This window comes from Octodon degus, unplaced genomic scaffold (assembly GCF_000260255.1).
Source record: "Octodon degus isolate 3935 unplaced genomic scaffold, OctDeg1.0 scaffold00228, whole genome shotgun sequence".
In the NCBI taxonomy this organism is placed as follows: domain Eukaryota; kingdom Metazoa; phylum Chordata; class Mammalia; order Rodentia; family Octodontidae; genus Octodon; species Octodon degus.
In genome coordinates, this window is record NW_004524804.1 from 816,707 (window position 1) to 840,139 (window position 23,433).

General features: G+C 39.1%; 1 protein-coding gene across 4 annotated transcripts in view; it reads left to right on the forward strand.

The window, feature by feature from the left end:
• Rapgef2 (Rap guanine nucleotide exchange factor 2) overlaps positions 1-23,433 on the forward strand; it is a 225,185-nt gene that overhangs the window by 117,027 nt on the left and 84,725 nt on the right. For 3 of the 4 annotated variants that reach the window (XM_023705753.1, XM_023705754.1, XM_023705755.1), the window contains 3 exons: positions 7,075-7,150; positions 8,974-9,141; positions 11,862-11,879. In XM_023705753.1, coding sequence (XP_023561521.1) covers positions 7,075-7,150; positions 8,974-9,141; positions 11,862-11,879 — 262 coding nt within the window. The remainder of the gene's footprint in view (positions 1-7,074; positions 7,151-8,973; positions 9,142-11,861; positions 11,880-23,433) is intronic. The other variant, XM_012517899.2, reaches the window with a different exon arrangement.

Here is a 23,433-nt window from a genome sequence, read left to right on the forward strand (position 1 = left end):
CCTGGGTGAAGTTTGAGTTTTCGGCATGTAGAGAGCCAGTTTTTCCAGCACCATTTGTTAAAGAGGCGTCTTTCTTCCAGTGAGTGTGTTTCGCCCCTTTGTCAAAGATAAGGTGGCTGAGTGTGTGCATACGGGCTTCAGCGTCTTCTAATCTATTCCATTGATCCTCAGGTCTATTTTGTTGCCAGTACCATGCTGATTTTATCGCAGTAGGCTTGTAGTATAATTTCAAGTCAGGAATTATAATGCCTCCTGCCTTGTCTTTATTGCCCATTTTCTTGATAATGCCCTCTGATGCAGTTTTATTTTTGATAGATTCTAATTTGTCTGTTTTTGCTTTTGCTTTCATGCTGTTGCTATACACCTTAGAAACCATTGCCAAATCCAAGATCATGGAGGTTTGTGGGTTTTTTCTACAACCTTTGTGGTTTTACTCTGTGTTTGGTTAATGGACCCTCTTGAGTCTGCTCAGTCTGTGATGGGAAAGAAGATTTAGCTTCATGCTTTCCTTGAGAAGCTTAACACTTTGCAGCACCACTTATGGACATGGTTCCTGCTGCAGTGGGTCTGCCCTTTGGCTATTGGCAGAGGTGCTGAGCCAGGGGTTGCAGGTTCATTCCCAGGCTCTCACTCCCATTCTTGGCCTCAGTCTCTACCCTTCCAGCACAGCACATTGCTTTGATTGCTGTAGCTTTGTAGTAATTCTTAAAGTAGAAAAGTGTGTCCTTTGATTTTAAGATTATTTGGGCTAATTAAGACTCCTTAAAATTGCAGATGAATGTGAGGATATGGATTTTCCGCTTTGGTAGAGAAGCCCATTGAAATTTTGATAGATTATGTTAATTCTTTGTATCACTTTATGTAGTCTGTTATAAGATAGTAATAAAAAGAATGCTGCATTTGTTAGGACCAATTGTCTATTTGTGACAGTGTTACCAAGGAATGGAATATGGTCACAGGCTTTAGTATTAAACCCTATTTCCGGTTTTTCTGAAACACTCAAGGATTGAAGGTATATTTCTAAGCTACCTGAGATATTCTTTAATTGCTTACTTTTAAAATTTCCTTAATTCATTATTTTAGAAACTTGAGTGATACCAGCATTCAAATGCTGTAATGTCCAGTGATATGTTGTTTTAATTTGATTAAATACCTCTGGTCTTCCAGAAAGTTCGTTGGTTCCCTTGATTTGGGGAGGGGAACATTTTGGTTCTGTGTGTCACTCTTCAGGAGCTCTTCCAGGCCATGGCCTGCCTAATACTTACCTAGTTTTCTACAAGGATGTGTAGACTTCTTGGTTTTGATTCTTTCCTAGTGTGTATCAATCATGTTAAGGGTTGTGTTTATTGTTTCTTATATTGCATAGGCAGCTTACTGTGTTAATATCTTCCAAAATTTATACTTATTTTCTAGAAATGGAGTTTTAAATTTATTTGTATGTAATTTCTCACAAGCATTTGTAAAACCTAGTGATTATGTTTAATTAACTTTATGTATAAGTTGTTTCCAGGAATTGGCAGAAGTGTGCTGGGTACTTGATAAATTTCTAACTGGCACTTTCCCTTGCTTCCCCTGCCCTACCACGTGGCTAGCTCCAGGTGTCAGCTGAATAAATCAGTGTTGTGAGGTGCTTTGTGGCCCTGTCCTTGCCAGGGCCTGGTTGTGTGCATTCACACTGTGCGTTGGCTCTGTTACGCCCACTCTTTCTTTCTGGGTTCTGGGTTTGACATGCCTTGCTCGTGTTTGCCTCCCCATTTATGTACCCAGGAAGTCAGTCCTGGCTTTGCAGTGGTCCGGAGGCCTTGAACCATTCTTGGCATTCAAGAGCACCTCAACTTTGGCTGAAGCTCAAGTCTTGGAAGGCCCCCTTGGGAATTTTGTCTTAAATAGCACATTTTAGGGATGTAAACTTTTCATGCCCCAAATAAGAGTGTAAATGCAACTCAAAGCACAACTTCCTAGCTGTAAAATTCTTTTGAGCTAAAGGTAATTACTTTGAACTAAAGATAATTGGTAAGATGATTTACAGCCTAAATTCCAAAGTAGGGAGTCAGTATAATAGTTAGGTATAAAATAAGTAAGTACCATATGTAGTTGCTTTATGAGAATGTTGCCACCTTCTCTTGCCAAGATTTGTAAACACCTCTTTTAATCCTATGTGCCCTCACAAACATGTATAGGGTTTTTACATGACATTTAAAAAGCTCTCCATTTAATCATTATGTTTATAAAATTGTGTAGATCTATGATTTAATGGAGTAAAATTTCTCACAGTCATAACTTTTACATTTATATATCAATTGTCTTGTGCTGCTGGGGATGGTACCCAGGACCTCACACTTGGTAATTGCGTTCTCTGTACTGGTGTAGCCACTCTGCCTCATACATGGATTTTAGGTTTCAATGTTATTTTGCAATAAATCGTAAATATTCAATGTAGAGTTGTAAGCAGTCATATAACAATCAGATGGGTGGCAGTAGTGTGATACTGTACAGATAACCTCTTTTTCAAAAAAGATTGATTGATTGATTTTGTGTAGGGTCTCACTACACAGCTCGGACTCATAGTGATCCTCGTGTCTCAGCCTCCCCAATGCTGGGGTTTATAGGCATGCACAACCACAGCCAGTTTCAGTGGCTGGTGTGGTGCTGGCACATAGCAATTGTCTTGTGGTACTGGGGATTGAACCTGGGTCCTTGTACTTGCCAAGCAGGCACTTAGACCACCGAGCCGTCTCCCTGGCCAACCTGCTCTTAATGATCTGCTGCTCCAAGATTTCATGGACCTAGCACCCAGCGTGCCTTGCAGACCTGGGGCCCACTGTACAGGTCAGACAGCTGCAGTGTCTTATTTTTTAAATCTTGTTTATACAATATTGTAATTTTTGCTGATTGTACTGGGCAGTACATTAGTATAACTTTATGTTCTGTTTTAAATTACATATATTTTATTAATACATTGAGGTTAATTTTTTAAATAAAGTGTATTTTGTTAAGTACATGTTTAACAAGGTATACATTGTATACCTAATGTCTACATTCTTTGTGTGGAGTTACATAGTTCATGCCTGTAACTGTATTCTGCTCCTTGGTACCACTGTCTGAAGTGGACATTTGTCTGACCAGATGCAATGCTCTGTTCCAGTCTGAGGCCTTACAGTAGACTTCACAAAGCACAGTGTGGGCCAGCAGCCTGCTGCCCTCTCCACCCCATCACTCCAATTCTGTAATCATTCCTTTCTGATTACAGAACTTGCTCCCTGCTTCCTGTCATCTCTCTTTTGCTCTTTATTTATATTTGTATTGTGGGTTTCCGATTTAAGAGAAACCATGGGACATTTAACTTGTGCATCTGATTTATTTCACTTACCATTATGGTCTCAAGGTGCATCCATTTTCCTATGAATGTTTCAAGTTTATCTTTCTTTGTGGCAGAATAGTACTCCATTGTGCATAAATACCATATTGTCTTTACCTAATCATCTGTTAGTGGACATATAAGGTTGCTTTCAAGATTTAGGTATTATGAATTTGGCTGCTATGCACATGGGTTTGTAGTGTATCATTAAATTATACTACTCATTGTAAAAAATTAAATTGGAACTAGCAGATTTCCTAAACTAAAAACAAATTTTTAGGTATATCAAAGGGTTAAGGAGTTTTAGTTGTATCTAATTGTATTAAAAAGGAAGATATTTAGAAGTTCAGATCCTTTTAATTTTACAAGGATCAATGTGACTTGTAAGATAAAATTCTTACTCATTTTATTTTATTTTACTTTTTTTATATTTTAGGGAAGGGTCTACAGGGTGTTCAGGGTCTCACTACTAGATTGGACTCATAGTGATGTATCTGTTTACAGCCTCCCAGGAGCTCAAACTACCACACCCGGTCTCAACTTCCCTCTCAGTGTGCACCAGGGGTAGGGCTGGCACAGCAAGCCTGGGATTGAACCTCTAGCCCCTGTGCCTGCTTGCAGGTGCTTTGATCTGCTGAGCTATTTGGCCGGCCCTTATTCTTTTTATTTATTTTTTTGTGGGGGGTAGTACTGGGAATCAAACTCAGGACCTTGGACTTGCCATGCAGGTGCTCATGCTGCTGAGCTACATCCTCACCCCCTATTCCTTTTATTTTAAAGACATTAAAAAACAGTAAAATACAGAATTTCAAAGCAAGATGATAGGAAATTAACAATGGTTATTATATTGCATAATGTTTTTAAAGTCATTGCTCAGATTACCAGACATAAGCATATAAGATTGATCAAACAATATAAGCACTGATGGTTCTTTTCAATGAACAGAAATTAGTAGCACAATTAAGGTATAATCGTTTATTTACCTTTCGCAGTGTCTCTCATACCTTCTGGATGTTATTTATTCTCTCATCTTCTACATTAGGGAGACAATACAATGTTTACATGTACAACTCTTGATTTGTCACATATGATATGGTCTCTAGTTGCATCCATTTACCTAAAAAAGCCTTGAGTTTATCTTTCTTTATAGGTGAGTAATAGTCCATTGTATACAAATACCACATCTTCTTATCCATTCCTCACTTGATGGGCATTTGAGCTATTTCTAAGATTTAGCGGTCATAAATTGTGCTGTTATAAACATGGATGTCATATATTTCTGTGGTATGATGTTTTCATTTCTTCTGGGCAAATACTTAGAGGGGAAGAGCTGAGTCAGTGGGGCCTCTAATCCTAGTTTTTGAGGAATCTGACCCTGGTTTCCACAGTGGTTGCACCACTTTGCACTCCCACCAACAGTAGAGAAGGGTTTCTTTTCCCCCAGAGCCTCTCAACATTTATTATTGATTTCTTTTTAAAAATTTTTTATTTATTTATTTATTTATTTGTGTGTGTGTGTGTGTGTGTGGCCAGCTCAGCCCACCAGGGGGCGGGGCTGGCTGGAAGGGGGGCCGGGGGATTGAACCGCAGTCCCTGTGCTTTGCTAAGCCTGTTCTAAGTAGGTGCTTTAGACCACTGAGCCATCTCACCAGCCCCTTGATTGATTTCTTGATAGCCTTTCTTATCTGAGGTGCAGTGGAATCTCAGTGTTGTTTTAATTTGCATCTCTTGAATGACCAATGATTTTGAAATTCTTTTCTTATTATGTGTTTGCCATTTGTATTTTTCATCTGAGAAGTGTGTATTTATCACAGATGCCCATTTTTTGACTGACTCTTTGAATTTTGGGGGTCTGATTTTTTAAAAAAAATTCTTTATATGTTCTAGATAGAAGGCCCTTGTCAGGGGAACAGTTGACAGGTTTTTTTCCCCCATTTCATGGGTTTTCTTTTCACTCTGTCCGTGATTTCTTTTGATGTACAAAAGTTCTTTAATAAGATGAGATATACTGAAAGAGAAAGTGGTGAAGTATTTGAAAGAATGTCCAAGATGTTTTTAAATGTTTTTCTTGGCAGAACTTTTCTATTTTAGCACTGTAGTCTAGTACTTGTGTGAATATATATGTGTGAATGAATATACATGAATATATTCTTTTTTCTCTCAGTGGTACTGGGGACCCCCCCCCCCAGTGAACCCTGGATCTTCACCCTCAACTACATCCCTCATCCTTTTTATTTTTGAGACAAGATCTCACTATGTACCCAAGGTGGGCTCAACTTGGGATCCTAACGCCTCAGCTTCCCAGAGTACTGGGATTTCAGGGGTGTGCCATCATACCAGCCGAATATATGAATATTTCCAAAGTTTTTCAAATATGTTGCTTATGTTTGTTTTGATTTTTATAGAAGTAGTTTTGAGCAGGAAAAGATAGACAAAAGATGACTAAATGTAACTGGTAAATGTATAAATGAATAATTTGTAATTATTATTATTATTATAATAATTTAGTGTATAAAGCGGTGAAGGTTCTTTGCCAAAGAACACAAATGATAGATAGAGAACATTAGTTTTCCTGTTTTATTCCCTTTTTTTGAGGCAGGGGGCGGGATATTAGGGATTGAACTCAGCACCTTGCGCTTGCCAGGCAGATGCTCATGTCATTGAGCCATGTCCCCAGGCCTTCTGTTTTATTCCTCTTCAGTGACTTTTTGGTTGTAATGTCATTTCTGATATGTGAAACATTTTGTGCCACTGTATCAGTACGTTTATAGAATGAACAAGAATTCCCATAGAAAATGCTCAGTTAAAATAGCTCTTTGGAAGAAGTTTTTTCTCTTAAAGATAAGTTTCTTTAAAATTTTACTGAATGCATACATAAAATATGTTGAAATCCAAATTAGCAACATAGTTATTATTCCCCAAGGTCCCACCCCCTCAAGACTAAATCTGCCATACTTTTTTCCTGGGTGGCCAACAGAGAGTTTGTGGCATGGTGAATGACCGCGGGGCAGGCAGGCAGGCAGGCAGCAGGGAGCCAGCCAGGCAGGGTTACATGGGTGCCCCAGGGTCCTCCTGGGCTAGCAGCCAGAGAAGGCCACATCCAGCAGAGCAGCTGTGTCTGAGCTCCCTCCGTGAGCTGCGGGAGGAGCCAGGGACGGCTTGTGGGACACATCGGGAGGCACTTCATGTTGAAGAAAAAACTGCCTTCATGTACCTTTCCCCTAAAACATTTAGAGCAAGTTGATTTGAAACTTTAAAAACAAAACAAAACAAAAACAAAAACAAAAAAACAAACCCTACACATTTTAGGTGAAAGAAATGCTTAACTTGAGCAAAAGTGAATTGTGAAAGAGAATGACTTCTGTTTCATACTTGCGATATTTTTATAGTTTGTCTTTGGGGCATTTCCCATCACTGTCGGAGTATTCTAAAACTTAAAACTCAGAATGATTGAAAATAAACCAACACAAAACACATTCATGCTTGTTCTCCTTTACTACATTACTAATTTAAAAATATTGTCATGGAATTTTCCAGAGAAATACATGACTGAAACAAGAATTTGAGAATTTCCTTGTTTTTTATGTTAGGAATGACTAAAGACAGTGTATGCTTTCTATAATTTTAAAAATACATCTTTATCTAGAAGACTGACTTAAATTTATATTTTTTAAATCTCTGAGGTTGTCTTTAGCTGATTTTTCCCCCCTTTCTAGTTTTGGCAAGCGTTCTGCAGGAAGCTTTCGGCGGGGCTGTGAGTGCATTGTGCTGGAGCCTTCTGAAATGATTGTGGTAAGATATTTCTGTAAAGACTCTCCTCTCCTGAAAATTGTGTGAAGTAATGGTGCTTTCTCAAACAATGTGTAGTGGCTACATTTTTTTTTTTTTAAGATGAGGCATGTATACATTAGACCTATGTCCTAGCCTTGCACTATAAACTTGAGTTTCTAGTCGAGTATAATCAGTTAGTGTGGACACGAGAGGGTTGAGAGGGATGGGGACCTCAGTGCTCAGACTTTGAAACTGAACCATGATGGTGCCATTTAACTGGACTGTGCATGGCTCTTTGAATTGTAGGCTCTCAGTTCTCTTAGTATTTATTGGGAAACTTGAGTTAGTTTGAATGAATCACAGTGGTAGGTATTCAAGCATTAATATAAGGATATCACTTGAATTTCTTTATGCAATTGAAAGAAAGCTACAGAGTACTGAGTTGATTATTGCATTGTTAATCTTTATATTTCAGTTGAGATTTAAAAATACATTAAGATATTGTATATAATACTGAATGAAATAGGCATTATTTTTAGTCAAATTTTAAAAAATCTGTTGTCTTTTTTGCTCTATAAACATGCTCTTTTTTTAAAGATGTAGTTTTAAGATGCAATAATATGAACCTTGTTTTTAAAAAATCAGTGACAAAAATAAGATGCAGGGTTCACAGCTCAGATGTTGGGTTGATGCTGATATTCTCTCTGTTCCTCACCCAGCAGCCTCTCTGGGAAGGAAACTGTTGTGTAAAAGAAATGGTAGCTGAATAAGACAGTGGAATCTTTTTATTCACACTTGAGAAAGTATTTGTTGAACAGCTCTGATTATCTTCAGAGACAATTTGGGGTTTCCCCAGAGATGCTGGAAAGGAATTCTGTCAGAAATAAGAACTTCCTCATCAAAACTACTGAAGGGTTTTATAAAATTTCACAAAATGTATTCTTAAATGAAAAAGTAGGATGGTGATGACTAAAGATTTAGTATTGGGAAAAAATGTGGGCAGATAGGAGTTGTCAAAAGTTTCCTAAAACATTCTAAACACTGTTCTCTGTTAATGCTTTTTTTTATTTGTCTGAAGGAGTTTTGATTTTTCAGACTTCGCTTAGTACTTACTGTTTTTTGATACTCCACAGGCTGCTGGCTTTCCCAGTGGGCACAGCCGTGGAGGCTAAGTGGCTCCACATGAGTATTCTCATTTCAGCATTGGCTTATGATCTGAAGAACTGAATGCAAGCTTTGTTATTAATCCAGTCATCAGAGTTTTAAAATTTTTAAAATGAGGAATTTTTTTAAAGCAGTATTATAATAAAAAGGAAACTAAAACTATATGCAATGAAAGTGGGAAGAGAAATCCTTACTTTCCCTGAGCCATCCTGTTAGCAGTTCTGATTGAGCCATTTGGGACTTTTTAAAAAACACATTCAGTCAAATACATCAAATATGTGTGTGTGTGTGTGTGTGTGTGTGTGTGTGTGTGTGTGTACGCGCGCACATGTGTGGGGTGACTGCTTTCATAATGTGTGGTAAAGTGTCCCATGAGATCTTTTTACTAATAAATCAGTACAGAAACTACTGAAAATATCCATCCCCTTTGAAACTACAGGAAATTCAAGAGTTCCCCATATTGTACTGAGTGAAACTGAAAATGCCTCTTTGTAAAAGCGAAGTTACTCAAAGCCAACTTGTTTCAGAGAAGTTCAGAGATCCTTGATGTGTGTCTAGTTAGCTTGTCTGCCAGTGTGTTTGCAGTGAATGTGTGGACTCCTATAATTTTCTTTCTGAGTCTGATAGTTTCGTGGAATTTTACGTTTGGAGAATGAAGTGTCTTGGAAATTGTATTTCAGGTGGATTATATGGATGAAAATGAAGAATATTTTCAGCGCCAAGCCTCTCATAGACAGTCTCGAAGGAGATTTAGAAAAATCAACCAGAAAGGTGAAAGACAAACAATTATTGACACTGTGGACCCTTACCCTATGGGCAAACCACCCTTGCCTAGAGGCTATCATACGGTAAGTTAAGTGTATAATATTTTTATTTGTTTTATTTTTTGAAAGTTTGATGAAAAGACATTTAATATTTTCATTTTTGATGACTAATTTTGTATGATAAACAAAATGTAGATTTTTCTGGAAGCACATGATATGAATAGTTTTTAGAAAGCATTGAAATGAGAGGTCAAAGACTGTTTACCTCTTTATTTCCTAAAATATTCCCTGAAGATCAGCTTTGGAATAAGTATGTACAGTGAGTATTGGTATATTTTAAGTTGTCTGTCTTTAATACGGAATTTTAGCTTCCTCTCATGAACCCTCTCCCAGTACTGTATGGGGTTTTTAATTGAAGACTAGGTATTTAAAAATTACATGTTATTTTTCATAGTACTGTGCAAGTATTATCTAAGAGTTCAAAATGTGGTCAGTTGAGATAAAGAGTTTAAAGTGATTTTGCCCTGTCTCCTGCCATGGGGAATGACCCCAGCACCTCCACACAGAGCTACATTCTCGGCCCTTTGAAAATTTTATATTATTTTTTGTATTTCTGAGACAGTCTCAGTGGGTTACCCAGGCTAGCCCTGAACTTGCTGTCCTCCTGCCACAGATTCCTAAAGTGCCAGGATTGCTGGTGTGTGTCACCTTGGCCAGCTCTGAAGGGGAGATTTTAAGATTTCAGTGTGAAGAGTCTCTGAAATATTTCTAATTGATTCAGAGCTCCTTACATGCTGTAATCTGCTTGATTGCCACTTAATGAAGTTTTGATAAATTTCTTTCTGTATTTGAAGAAACCAAGACATAGCTAACAAAGTGTTTTGTGTATGACCTTCATAAAGTCAGTTAAGAGCCTTATTTTCCTGATTCCTTTGTTTCATTTTTTTATTTTTTGGCCAGCTTATTAGCCCACCCTGAGTGCGGGGCTGGTGTGGCATGTGGTGTGAGGGATGCAATTGCGGTCCCTGCATCTGCCTCAGCTTGCCTAAGGTGCTTTAGACCGCTGGCTATCTCGCCTGTCCCCACTCCTTTGAATAATAAGTACTGTGAGAAATAAGCTATCCTATATATTCCATGAATGGTTACTATATGTAAAATTAATTTTAAAATAAATACACCATACAATAAAAGTAGGTAGGAGTACTTACTTTATATTTTTCAGTTTTTTTCTTTTCTCTCTGAAAATAAATATAAATGCAAGAAACATTGAAAATAGTAGACTCTGTCAGCCAAATAGCCTAGTGGATTAAAGCACCTGCTTAGGCAAACGCGGGGGCTGGGAGTTCGATCCCCTGGCCTGTGGCCCCCACTTCCGGGGCACAGTGAGATGAGACTGGGCGTGGTGGTGAACTGTAATCCCAGTACTTGGGAGGCTGTAAACAGGAGGATCACTACGAGTCTGATCTACACAGTGAGACCCTGTACAGCCTGTACATCCTGTCCTAAAAAAAAAAAAAAAAAAAAAAAAAAAAAAAGAAAGAAAATAGTAGGCTTAAAAATGACTGTTGTTAGTTAACTTTAATCTAATACCAACTCTTTGTATATTGTTTTTCCTAGAGAGCTCTTTGTGTAAACATTGACTGATTCTGACCACAGCAGACCTGCCCACCTCTGTGTTCCCTGTGCAGTGTTTTAAGTGAATATGACTCTCACAGTTGAATCATTTCATTGAGCTCATTTGGAAAGGGCTGCTCTTTGCTCATCACAAAGACAGCTTTGTTGGTCTCTTGAACTTGGTATTTAAGAAAAGAGAAACCCATGAAAGATTTTTTTGTTACTATTGTCCATTAAAGAAGGTATATTTTTAGTGTTAATTTAGCATTATGGAAGAAGAAGGAAATGTTTACTGAAAGAGTTGTTCATATTAATAGTGCAAATAACCTATAATATTTTGGCCTACTATTGATATGCTTCTGCTTTGGAATTATTTTTCCTAATTAGTTTTCAAACTGAGATACTGAGGGAGTATTATGTTACTTAAAATTTATTGTTAAAGTTGATTGGATCAACTTCATCCTCAAATCTGTCACACTGATGTGGGAGGGTCATTTTCTAGCATTACCCCACCTGCCCCTCCCACTACTGATTGGCTTTCTCAGTGTGCTTCCACTGTCATGCTCTGTTTTAAAAGATGAACAGTATTTTGTATTGCTACAAGAGTTTTTATTAAGGGATTTTGACAGTACATTATTTGGTCAACAGAACTTTTAGGCATAATTTAGTGCTAGGATGAAAACTTGATTACTCATTGATGATGTGACATATTGGTATTAATTTTAACTAATGAATTGAGATTGGGGGCAACGCAGTTGTAATTCAAAGTATTGAATCATTCTTTTGGAGGTGCAAATTTTGTATACATTTTATTATTTTACCTAAATACATAATTTTATTTTGTATTTTAAACACCCTATGGTAAAATAATTAAATGAAAATTATTCACCATTAGCGTTGTCTTTTTGTAATACTTAGCAGAAATGTTATGAGAAATTGTGTATAGGGTGAAGCTGAGGGTAGAAAGTTCATTTGAAGAGTGTAGGAGCATACTTAGGTGATTTAAGGTGGTTGCAGGCGCTTGGCCAGAAAGCTGGAGAGCACTGCACGTGCGGCCAGCCCTGCACAGTCACTCTTAACCTAGTGTTGACTCGCCTTCATTTCGGCAGATGCAATGTAATGTGGCATGTCTGGTAACATTCATCTTTTCCTTTCCTCTTTTTATGGCACTCATTTCATGTGGCTCAAAGGAATGCACTAAATCTCAGGTATTGTAATTTATGTGTGGTCTCCTGACACTAACCTAAGTTTATTTGTGTACTTGCATTGTGACTAATGAGCGTATAATATATGGTGTGTTTTGCTTGCCCTTGCTCTTCAGTGTTCTTTCCTCGTTTAGTATGGCCTCAGACTTGGAGAGCCGAGTGGCCTGGTGCAGGCTGGCGAGATGGCTGTGCAGCTTTTGTTGTGCGGTGCGCCTCCACTCCTTTTCACCCTCACCCCTCCCATTTCTCCCTGCCCAGTCCCTTGTGCAAAAGCTTCAGTCTCACTTTTTTCTTCAGTTCTTTTTTTAAAATCCTATTTTCCTTGCTCCCTTCCCCCTTTTTCTGTTTCCCTTTCCATTTGAAAAAGTTCTCCTCTTATCTTTTATTTTGCTCTTATATTTTATGTTCTCATATAAGAGAATTTGTGTCATTTTTAAGCTTGTATCTCTGATTTTTTCACTTAACATTATGGTATCAAGGTAGCTTCTTTGAGCTACGAAGGCCTCAAGTTTTAGAGGGTTGCTTGGTCTGTACTGTTCTTAGATGGCTTGCTGCCTTTTTTGAAGATAGAGCATCAGTGTAACCTGTTGCTTAGAATGAATGGAGCATTACTCTTCACTAACTTGCACACAAATAGAAAAAAACAAGGCGAACCATGGAATTTTACTGCTTGCTGTAGGAAAGTTTATGGGAAATTGAGAAGAAGTTTACTTTTAAAATACTGTAGGTGCACACTTACTACAGTTTAGGAATCCCAGTGTGAGAGCACGTTGGGAATTCACGGACACATTTTAGAAAAGGGGACTTAGTAAAAAAGAAGACAGGAATTTAAAATGTTACGTTCTTATTTGCACCTTTTAACCAGATTTCATGCTTTTGCTTCAGTCTGTATTTTAAATGTGAGGCCAATACTGTCCTTGCTTATTGTTTCAAGTCAGAATACCTGATCGGTGCTTTTTCGGTGTTAGTCCTTTGGAATTAGATCAAATTTGGGTGTCAGGGAATTTGGAGTTAAGGGATAAAAACTGATTTGTCTCTGGAAAGTACTTGATTAACTACCAATGTTTTATGATACAAGATAAGATCATTTTTTTTTCACATTGAGGAAATCTGTCATTAATATATATTTGACAAATATGGTAGTCTTTTGTAAAATCATGAGCTGTTTGTATAATTTTTCAGATTAAAATAGGGGATACTATGTTCTGCACAAGAGAGTATGTGCCTATATTCCACAAATATCGTGGTTACCATACTGTTTTTCAGAAGCCCTGATAGCATGTGGTAAATTTAAAAAAAGTTTAGGGGCTGGGGGACATAGCTCAGTATAGCCTAGCAAGCACAAGGGCCTGAGTTCAATCCCCGGTTCTGCCAAAAAAAAAAAAAAAAAAAAAAAGTTTAATTCTTAAGAGTCTCATGCTCTACCGACTGAGCTAGCTGGCCACCTAAAAGTTTAATTCTTAGATCTGATAATTGTATATTTTCTAATATAAAATTATACTGACATCAATGTTTTGAGCTTGGATCTAGAAAGAGTATATTTTATAAATATTATTTTAAAAGATTACTATATGATTGATCCTTTTTGGCATGGAAAATTGCTGTCTACTTTTTATTTAAAATAATACTATGGTGTTACCTTATGTACTCTTTGTAAAATTAGATGAGTGACAGTATTTTAAAATTGATAATAGCGTTCTTCAGAAAGGTGGAATCTCACATAGCCTGAACAGTGTTTCAGGACATTTTTCAAGGCAAGTATGCGTGGTCTGCAGAGAGAATAAGCCTTCAAAATGCAATGAGAAGGGAAGATTGGAGAGGGCCTACATTAGCACTGTTTACTTTTTGGTGAGTGGAGGTTGCAGATGTATTCAAGAAGGCCCAAAACACAGAATGTGGTGGAATTGCCAGTCTTCCAGTGGTAGAAGAGGCTCGGAAGATTGGAGTCAGTCACTGAGGATACCGGCTTGAGAGCCGGACAAGCAGTAGTTTACATGTCTCCAGGTTGGGGCAGGGTAGACAAAAAAGCCTTCTTGGTATTACCATCATTTCAGGTCCTCTCTGGAAAGTCTGTGTGGTTCGGGAAGTGTGCACTCTGTAATCCAAACCCAGAAGGGGGAGGAAGGGCCACTTTTGAGTTGTACCTGGTCCAAGTGAGGAGCCCTAGGATTCCACTTCCAGTGTCTTTTATTCTTCCCTTCACATGCATGAAAAGCAGCTCTTTCCTTGTCCTGGTTTGGAAAGAGCAGAAATGGTAGTAGAGACTTCACACTGAAAGTAGAAAAAAACTTGTCCTGTCCAGACATGGAGCCTGTGTGTTCACATGAATGTCTCAGGTACTTCTGGTCTTCCTAGGCTGGCTGGAAAATTTATTTATTACTTTTTTTTTTTTTTTTTTTTTGGGTGAAACCGGGAATTGAACTCAGGCCCTTGCATTGTCAGGGAAGCACTTATTCTACTGAGCCATCTCCTGGACCCTAAAGTTTATTTATTTATTTATTTATTTCTTTTTTTTTTTTTTTTTTGAGAAGTTTTTATTTATTTATTTTTTTTGCAGAACCAGGGATTGAACTCAGGCTCTTGTGCTTACCAGGGAAGCACTTATTCTATTGAGCCATCTCCCCAGCCCTTGAGCCTTCTCCCCAGCCCTTGGAAAATTAAAATGCTCTCTTGATTTAAGACTTTGGTTGAGGCCCTACTCTGTTCTTACTATGTCCCCGCGAAGCTCTCACTTTAGACAAACAGAAGTTAGGAGGATTTGAATACAGGAGGTAACATACTCACAAATTACACTCAATGTAAAATTTTTGAAATAATGAAAACCCATCAGTTGTCTGAAATAATACCTACCCAACAGTTTATTAGTTGTCATTTTCTAGCATGGAAATATATACTTCAGAGTACTGCTTAATAAATACATATATGGATGTTTTCAGTAGGTTTAAAGTTCTTGATTGGGGATATACAGAACTAACAGAAGATACTGTATAAAATTAACATACTATAAATTGAGTACAGTGGATTTAATACTCTGACATCAGTGTAATAAGAATGGTTCATATATGAGGCTTTTAAAATAAGGATATTTATATAAAACAAGTTCCTTATTCTTACAATGGCTATATCTACTCCTAGGATATATGTAACTCCAAGGTGGAGTTTTGAAGCTTTCCCATGTTTTAACATTTAAAAATCATTATTTATGAGGTTTTATACATGTGTATATTGTGTAATAATTAAATTAGGGTGAACATCTATTTCCTCAAACTTTTTTTTTTTCTTTTTTGTGCAGGGTCTCACTATATAGCTCAGACTCGTAGTGATCCTCCTGTTTTCTGCCTCCCTACTGCTGGGATCACAGGTGTGCGCCACCACGCCTGGACTCCATCATCTGCTCAGTGCGCATGGGGGCAGGGCCGGTGTGGCATGGGGTGCCAGAGAGCGAACCCTGGCCCCTGCGCTTACCTAAGCAGATGCTTAGTCCGCTGAGCTATACCACCAGCCCTTATTTTTTGAGATTTGTTGTTTTCTGCAGTTAAGAGTTTCTTAAATAGATCTTGGTTAGTGTCAAACTGTTTAGTTTTTTTAAAATTACAGCATTTCATTTCTGTGATTATATACCTTTATTTGGTATTAAATTTTTTGGCTTAATATAGTACTAAATTAGAAAGAGGTGGTATTTTCACTCATATCATGGCTTTGCTTTCTGATTTACTATAAGGGTTTTTGGAGTCTCTTTAATTTGGGAGTAATATTTATGATGTGCAGTCTCCTTGTATATCTAGTAAGTTAGAATGTTGAGGGGCTGGTGAGATGGCTCAGTGGTCTAAAGCACCTACTTAGAACAAGCTTGGCCAAAGCACAGGGACCACGGTTCGATCCCCCAGCACCACATGCCAGCCAGCCCTGCCCCCTGGTGGGCTGAGCTGGCCACACACACACACACACACACACACACACACACACAAATAAATAAATGTTTAAAAATAAATAAATAAAATAAAATGTACCAATGATAAAAAAAAAAACTTAAAAAAAAAAAGAATGTTGAGGACATCAGTTCATATCTTACCTGATATATTTTGTTCATATGATATTTAAGGATAAATTTGCCTTCATGCATTCAAGTTATTATTACATAGTAGAAATACCTTAGTTATTTTAACATTTTCATGCTTTTAAAATGAAAATTAATAAGTATTTGATTGTTTAAATGAGCCTGAAACATTTGTCTTAAGTGGTGTTATTAGGAGTGTCTGTGTGAATTACAGTAGGATGGGGTTTTAGAAAATGGGTCATTTTTCTTGTATCATGCACAGAAAACTCAATATTAATTTATATATTTCTACTGACTTGTCAGATGTTTATTAAGTACTCATCTTTCCCCAGGTCTGTTCTAGATTCTGATGACGGAATCTTGCCCTGGTTGACCTGGTGGTCTTGCAGGGTGCACAGCTAAATACAATGGAGGTGGAGGGCTGGTTGGGTGGGTACCAGATCCACCACGGGGGTACAGGGGCCCCAGGCCCAGTGCTGCTGAGAGACCTTTGTGTCCTGGGGAGCCATTCTGCACTGTGGGCTCAGCTGCTCAGAGTGATGGGGTGAGAGCGGCACAGCCTCAGAAGCTCTGTTGGAAGGGGAACGTTTTCCGAGGACTGCCAGGACCCCAGAGAGACCGAGACAGGGTGCAGCAAACATTTGTGCGAACTTCTGTGCGTGGGATGCACAACTGTTCACCCTCGGCTTTGGGTGCTGGTGGTCTCTTTTAAACTACACATCTGCTCTGCACACGCCCTGGGCCGGCAATCCACTGTTCTTTCACTCTGTGTGGAAGGAAGGCTTATGTTGATGGCATTGCCAGGTCTGTCTTTGGTTGTGTTAGGGATGGAGAGTGGCAACATGGTGTGTGCCAGTCACATGTGTTTCTAGCACTGTGTCGCAAAGATTGGGCCATCTTCCCCTTCTTTGTGAACAGGCAGCTGTGCGCCGGTGCACGTTTCCCATACACTTGGCTACAGTTTAGCTTTTGGTGGCAGCAGCAAAGGTCCTTTCCATTGTCTACTGTCTCTCCCCTGATCCACCTCTTTAATTAAGGATCTAACTCAGGACCTTGCGCTTGCCAGGCAGGTACTGTGCTGCTGGGCTCTGTCTCTGACCCTCAATTCTTACCATGTGATTTTTCTTTTTTCTTCCCCATCAAGAGAGGTTCCATAGTTACATGGCGATTTGAAAAACGTATCTCTTTGGAAAGATCAGCTTTGATATTCCAATCTGTTTCTTACTAGTGCAGAATTGATCTGTTTACCTTAATATAATTTGAAATTGTCTATTTTTCTTGTTGAAATATTTCTTTTTTTTCTGTCTTTTTCAGACAGGATCTCACTATGCAGTTCAAGCTAGCCTTGAGCTCACTTTGTAGCCTAGGCTGGTCTTGAACTCACAGCGATCCTCCTGTTTAGCCTCCCAGGTATTTGTTGAAATACTGAATGATTAAAAATATTCTTTTGGTTTTGGATCCAGGGCTGAAAATATTCATAATAGCTAGAAAATATTTTTTTGACCTTGGGATGAAATTCTAGGATTTACTAAAATGTATTGATGTTAGATTTGATATCATTTTTGAAAAGAATATTTTAATAATTTATATTAACAATTAAAAAATACCTGATAAATGTTCTGCATATTTAAATGTATAAAACCTCCCTCCTTATTCTCCTGTAAATTTACTCTTTATTTATTTTATCTCAGTAGCAAACTGGTTTTTACTAAGAACTGATTAAGAGTAAACTTTATCTTATTTTTTAATATCTTATTGGGATATAATTTACATTTTATAAAACTCAATTATTCAAAGTGCATGATTCAGTGATTTTTCTTGGCCAAAAATAAATTCCCATGTACTGAGCTTGCCCCTCAGCCACCTTCAGGTTGTGTGGTTTGGTAGTGCTGAGTGCATCAGTAGTAAGTAACCTTTGCACTGGCTGGAGTATACCCCTCTCACAGGGCTACCTAACAGTCTTTGCACTCACTGAGATTTCACATAGGCTAAAAATACCTGTAGGAGGGCAACACTTTTTTTTTTTTTGGTGGAACCGGGGATTGAACTCAGGCCCTTGCACTTGCCAGGGAAGCGCTTATTCTACTGAGCCATCTCCCCGGCCCCGGAAGGCAACGCCTTTAACGAGCAATTGTTTGTACTGGAGCAATTCCTTCCGGACTCCGGGTTTCAGGTCCCCTCTCTGCCTCCCTTGAACCTTCCTCCCTGCTCTGTGGCTGAAGGTGTGGTGGGAGGGTACATGCTCAGTGCAGGATGCTGGCTCTGGACAAGTGATGAGACACCCGCGGGACAAGCTCTGTCCTAGGACTGTGGGCTTGGTGAGCGGTAGATGGTAGAGTAACTCAGGGGAAGGATTTGAGAGAATCCGCACGTTGCCTTGCTCTTTGTGTGTGTGTGTGTGTGGGGGGGTGGGCAGCAAGGATCACCAGTAGCCTGGGGAGTTGGCTTAACCCAGAATGCATCTGGTGGGTCTACGAGAACATAAAGAAAATCTCCATGTGTAACATTTCCTTGTCACCGATTATTATCAGTTCATTTCTACCCTGTCCATTGCTTTGTTAAAAGTAAAACCAAACCTTAAAGAAGCTGTATTTTAAATACTGAGGAAACCCTTTAGAAGGATACTTTGTATTAACTCAGGAAATACCATGTCCCCCCAAACGTGGCACATGGCGGGCTTGCAGCCGTGACACTCTCGGTGCTGCTGAGCGCTTGAGAGCTTGTGTTTCTGTATTTCTCTCTGGTATGCGCTTCTGTCTGAGGTGTAGCGCTTCTAATCCTAGTTTGGGTTAGACTAGGACAAGAATAACCTTTGTGCAGATGAATTATGTGGACATTCACTGTGTTCTTTAAGAAGGGAGAGGTTGGTTGTCTCCTCTCTGTGTCATTATTTACCATATTAAAAACAGAATGGTTGGGGCCGGTGAGATAGCTTAGCAGTCTAAAGTGGCCTGCTTAGGCATGCATGCAGGGACTGCACATTGATCCCCAGCAGTGTATGCCACACCAGGCCCAATCCCCAGAGTGGGTTGAACCAGCCAAAAAAAAAAAAAAAAGATTTAGATTGGTAAAATTTAGAACATGTAGTCATTCATTGACTTAACATAGTAATATGCTCATAACACATCATCAAAATTCTTTTGATGTAAAATAGCTATTTTGAAAACAAAAAATTATAAGGAGTGATAGTATTTTATACTTTGGCCAGTATATTTAATACTTGTGCTAAGAGATGACAAGTGGATTCTAATACGGTTATCTATGTTAATTTTATTACGTTGTGTTCTTCTGGTTCAAGTAAATGAAGAAAATCTGATCTTTTTCTATTTAGAAAAAATTTAAAAAATATAGTTGCTGGGTGTGGTGGTATACATCTGTAGCCCCAGTGCTGTGGAAGCGGAGGCAGGAGGATCATTGTGAGTTAAAGGCCAGCCTGAACTACATAGCAAGACCCTGTCTCAAAAAACCAAACCAACACAACACAGAATTGTGGGTATTCTTTGGCTTACAGTACTACAATCTGAGAAGTGGTGGTTTCATAAACATTAGTTGCAATTAGAAACATAAAACCTAAAGCACCTGCTTTTTCAATCCCTGGTGTGCTGTGCCAGCCCTCCCCCCGGGGCACACTGAGACTGGGTGTGATGGTGTGAGCCTATAATCCCAGCACTTGGGAGGCTGAAAACAGGAGAATCACCAAGAGTCCAGAATACATGGTGAGACCCTGTAGACTCTGTACTAAATACATAAAACAACAACAACAACACAAAACCATGTCAGTGAATTTTATTTTTTATTTTTTTGGCGGAACCAGGGATTGAACTCAGGGCCTTGTGCTTGCCAGGCAAGCACTTATTCTACTGAGCCATCTCCCCGGCCCAGTGAATTTTAATTAAAACCCATTGGTCTTACTTGCAAGCTGAGTGATGTCTGTAGTTATGCGTGATTTTATAATATGTGTTGGTCATCAAGTTAAGTAGGCGTCTGAATGTTGGAACATTGTCCAGTCTACAATTCACATCTGCTTGTATCAACACAAGTTTTCTTTTAAAAAGGGTCCTCATTCCCAGAAACTGTTCACACTCCTTGTGTTAGATACAGCTTTTCCAGAATTCAGGTATTTCCTTTTTTTTTTTTTTGTGGTACCAGGGATCAAACTGAGGACCTTGTGCTTGCCAGGCAAGCACTTATTCCACTGAGCTATCTCCCCAACCCCAGGTATTTCCCTGAAATCTTTATTTCTCGTTAGCAAGCAAAAGTAAAGCCCATCACTATTTTCCTTCAAAAAGAAAAGTCATTTTCTTCTCTTTTAAGGAAAAAACAAAACAGGTCAAGATTTAGCTTGGTGGTGAGGCATGTGCTTCAGATGCATGGGGTTCAGTCCTTAGCAACAGAGTGCTGAGGGAGGAAGGGAAAAGGGAGGGAGGGAGAGGACAGAGGGAGGGTGCTATCTGCTGGGCAGCCAAGTCTGAGTAATCATAGCTGGTTGTTAGCTTTTTCACGTAAAAATCAAGTCCTATGAAAAAGTGGCTAGCACTCACCCAGAACTCAAGTAACAGTGTGTCATTCCCTTGGGCTGTTATACTTCTGTGGGTGTCTTCCCTTTTTCCTAAAGGCTTGAGAGGGAATAGGATTAGGAATGGTTCCTGCTCTATCGAGGACCCTCTGAAGTGACCCTGGCATCTCTTCTCTGTGAACGATCCAGACACACCTTGGTACAGCAGTTGCTCATTGCGGAGGACACCACTGGCTTGGTGTACTAAGGATTCAAACCCATTACCTAGCTTTGTTTTTGTACATTGGCACAGGTTAGTATAGTGCAAAAGGCAAGTGATATCTTAGTATTAGGATAACAATACTTTGTAAACTCCCTGAAAGAGTTGGGTGGACTTTTGGGGTCCTTTTGGACCATACTCTCAGAACTACACTATTAGAGCTTTGCTTTACTGATTCTTCAGAATTTATCTCCTTGGTGTAGTAGGGTCCTTGAGAATAAGGGGAAAGAGAAGGAAGAGGACGGGAGATGAAGGGGCTTAGGTTTGATTTCTCTCAGTGGGGTCATGTTATTGTGGGGGTGATGAGTCTGAAATGGGCGCCTAGTAGAGATGACTAGCAGGGCATGTCTCTGTGGATGAGCCATCTACTCAGTATCTGTCCATGTATCTTTTTATGTCACCTTATACAGAACTAGCTTCATAATTTGCAAGCCCAGTGAAAAAGCCAACATAGGCCTTGTTCAGAAATGATCACTGACTTGAAGATGATGTCAGCAGATGGTCATGCTGAGGATGGGCCTTCTGGATTTGGGGACACAGTTGCGTGCTGTGAATCCAGTCCTGAGCTTCCGTTCTTGTCTGAGTTTTTATTTTCCTCACTTACTCTTCTTTTTACTGTTCAGTTCTCTTATAGGTCTCGGAGGAAATGAGCTGTTCAATTTGGATGGAATTAGAATTTTAAAATGCTGTACATTAAATAAATGTGTCTTAATGTCTTTGATAGTTATCGGTAATCATTTCATAGTTACTAGGTAGTTATTCTTGAGTAATTTACTTAGCATTTCTTCTTTAAAGCACTTTCTTCTTTAGGAATTTTATTTTTTAAATCCTTTTTCCCTTTGAAAAGTTCTTTGATTTTCTTTGCCTGTTAAGGTAATTGTGAGCTCTTGGTGTGGATTTATAAAATCTTTTGTATTTCTCCTTAAAATTATTGCCTGATTTCCATCCAGACTGTAGTGTACTTGTTTATGTGTGTCTTTTCAGTTTTGTTTTGGTTTTGAGATAGGATCTCATGATATAGTCCAGGTTAGCCTCAAGCTTGTAATAGTCCTCCTGCCTCAGACTCCAGAGTACTTGAATTACAGACATGTGCCACCACCACCCCTAGATCTTCTGTTTTTAGGAGGTTGGGTTTAGTGTTCATATCTTAATATTCGATTTTGGTTTCTGTTTTGAGTGATGTATGTTTTAAAATTTTAACCAGGAGATTATTATTTTGCTTTATGTCCTGGAAGGAAACCCATTTATTTCCTAGTAAACACTGCCCATCAGGAAAACTGGTTTTCTTCCATATTTTCTCTTATAGCAGTCAGTAAGCATTCTCGCTGATGATCACTAGAGTTTTTTTTGGCATAGTGCTAACTGACCAGGATGATTTCCGAAGTCCATCTGTGATTTGCTGTTTCTTGTCTGATACGATTCCAGGTCAGTGTCAGATGAGTAAATGTTTCTCCTTTCTTATCCTGTCCTACTTAATTAAAATCCTGGGGTTCATCATAGAATGAATAAATGAATGCCTTATCCCTTGTGTCACTGTAGGTTGTCGTTATGTGTTACAGTTGGGCGTTGATTTACGGCACACCAGGAGAGCTAATTTCCCATGAATGTGATTCATCTGGCCAGTTGATAGCAGACCTAACAATGGTTAATGTCTGTTTATACAGTTAAATATTCTAGCATTATCCTTTACCTTTAAATGTTGGTGTGGTAGTGTTGGCTCATGGTGTTAAAGACCCACTCGGTGTGTGCGGATAGTTATAGTATGAAGAGCCGCTTGCCTTCTCAGAGCTGTTGAGGAGATGGAGAAGTTGTATGTGGGGCTAGGCGTCATTCGTTGCTTCATTTATTCATGTGAAGGAAGGCTGAACATAACGCATGGCTATCTTTGTAGACTGTATTATTTTTCAACAAACATTTAAAGCATTTTTGTGGCATTTAAAAATATTTTCTGTGTAGAGACAGTCTTCTATTTTTAATTGTTTTCCAAGCAAGTTCACTTGGAAGCATTTAACACCTGGAGCATCGCTGATTACAACAGAAGGGCAGGCGCAGTGCTGTCCAGGTAAGGAAGTCTCCTGGAGGATGGATTCGCTTTGTCTTTTAGAGTGAATACCGTTGAGTCATTTGGATAACTTGCATATTTTGATATTTATTTCCAGATACTAGGGTAATGTTTTTATGAGTGGTAGTATAGTTCCACCTGCATTAATAATCCTAGAGGACGGTATTTTAGGATTAACGGGCTGGCCAAACCCTGTTGAGTCAGACTTGAAGTTGATGTGCCAATCTGCAGGGGTTTTCTCAGTTTTGTCGGTCATACCAGGCAGTGGTGTCTGCCCTGTTCGCAGATACGCACAGAGTCCAGAGAGGTTAAGTAAGGTGTTCAGTGTGTCTGGTGCCCCAGACAGTACTCGCCAGACACAGAACCACGTGTCAGTGCGGCTCCTTTCCACTCCCAGGCCGCGGAGTTAGGCCACCGTCCCCAGCCGCTGCTGCTGTTTAAACTTGGAACTTGATCTGAAGGAGATGAATGTCACTCAGTGCAGTCGTGCTGGAGACCTCCTCTCGAGAGCAAGGCTGGGCGCAGCATGTGCAGTGCGCAGGTCCCTGGGCAGGCTCTGTGAAGTCATCTGTCCCCTTCATGACCTTTAGTAAACGCAGCCCCACCCGTTTTTCTAGCTTTATTCCAATACAGAAGTGGATGATTCCTAACAAATGCATGATT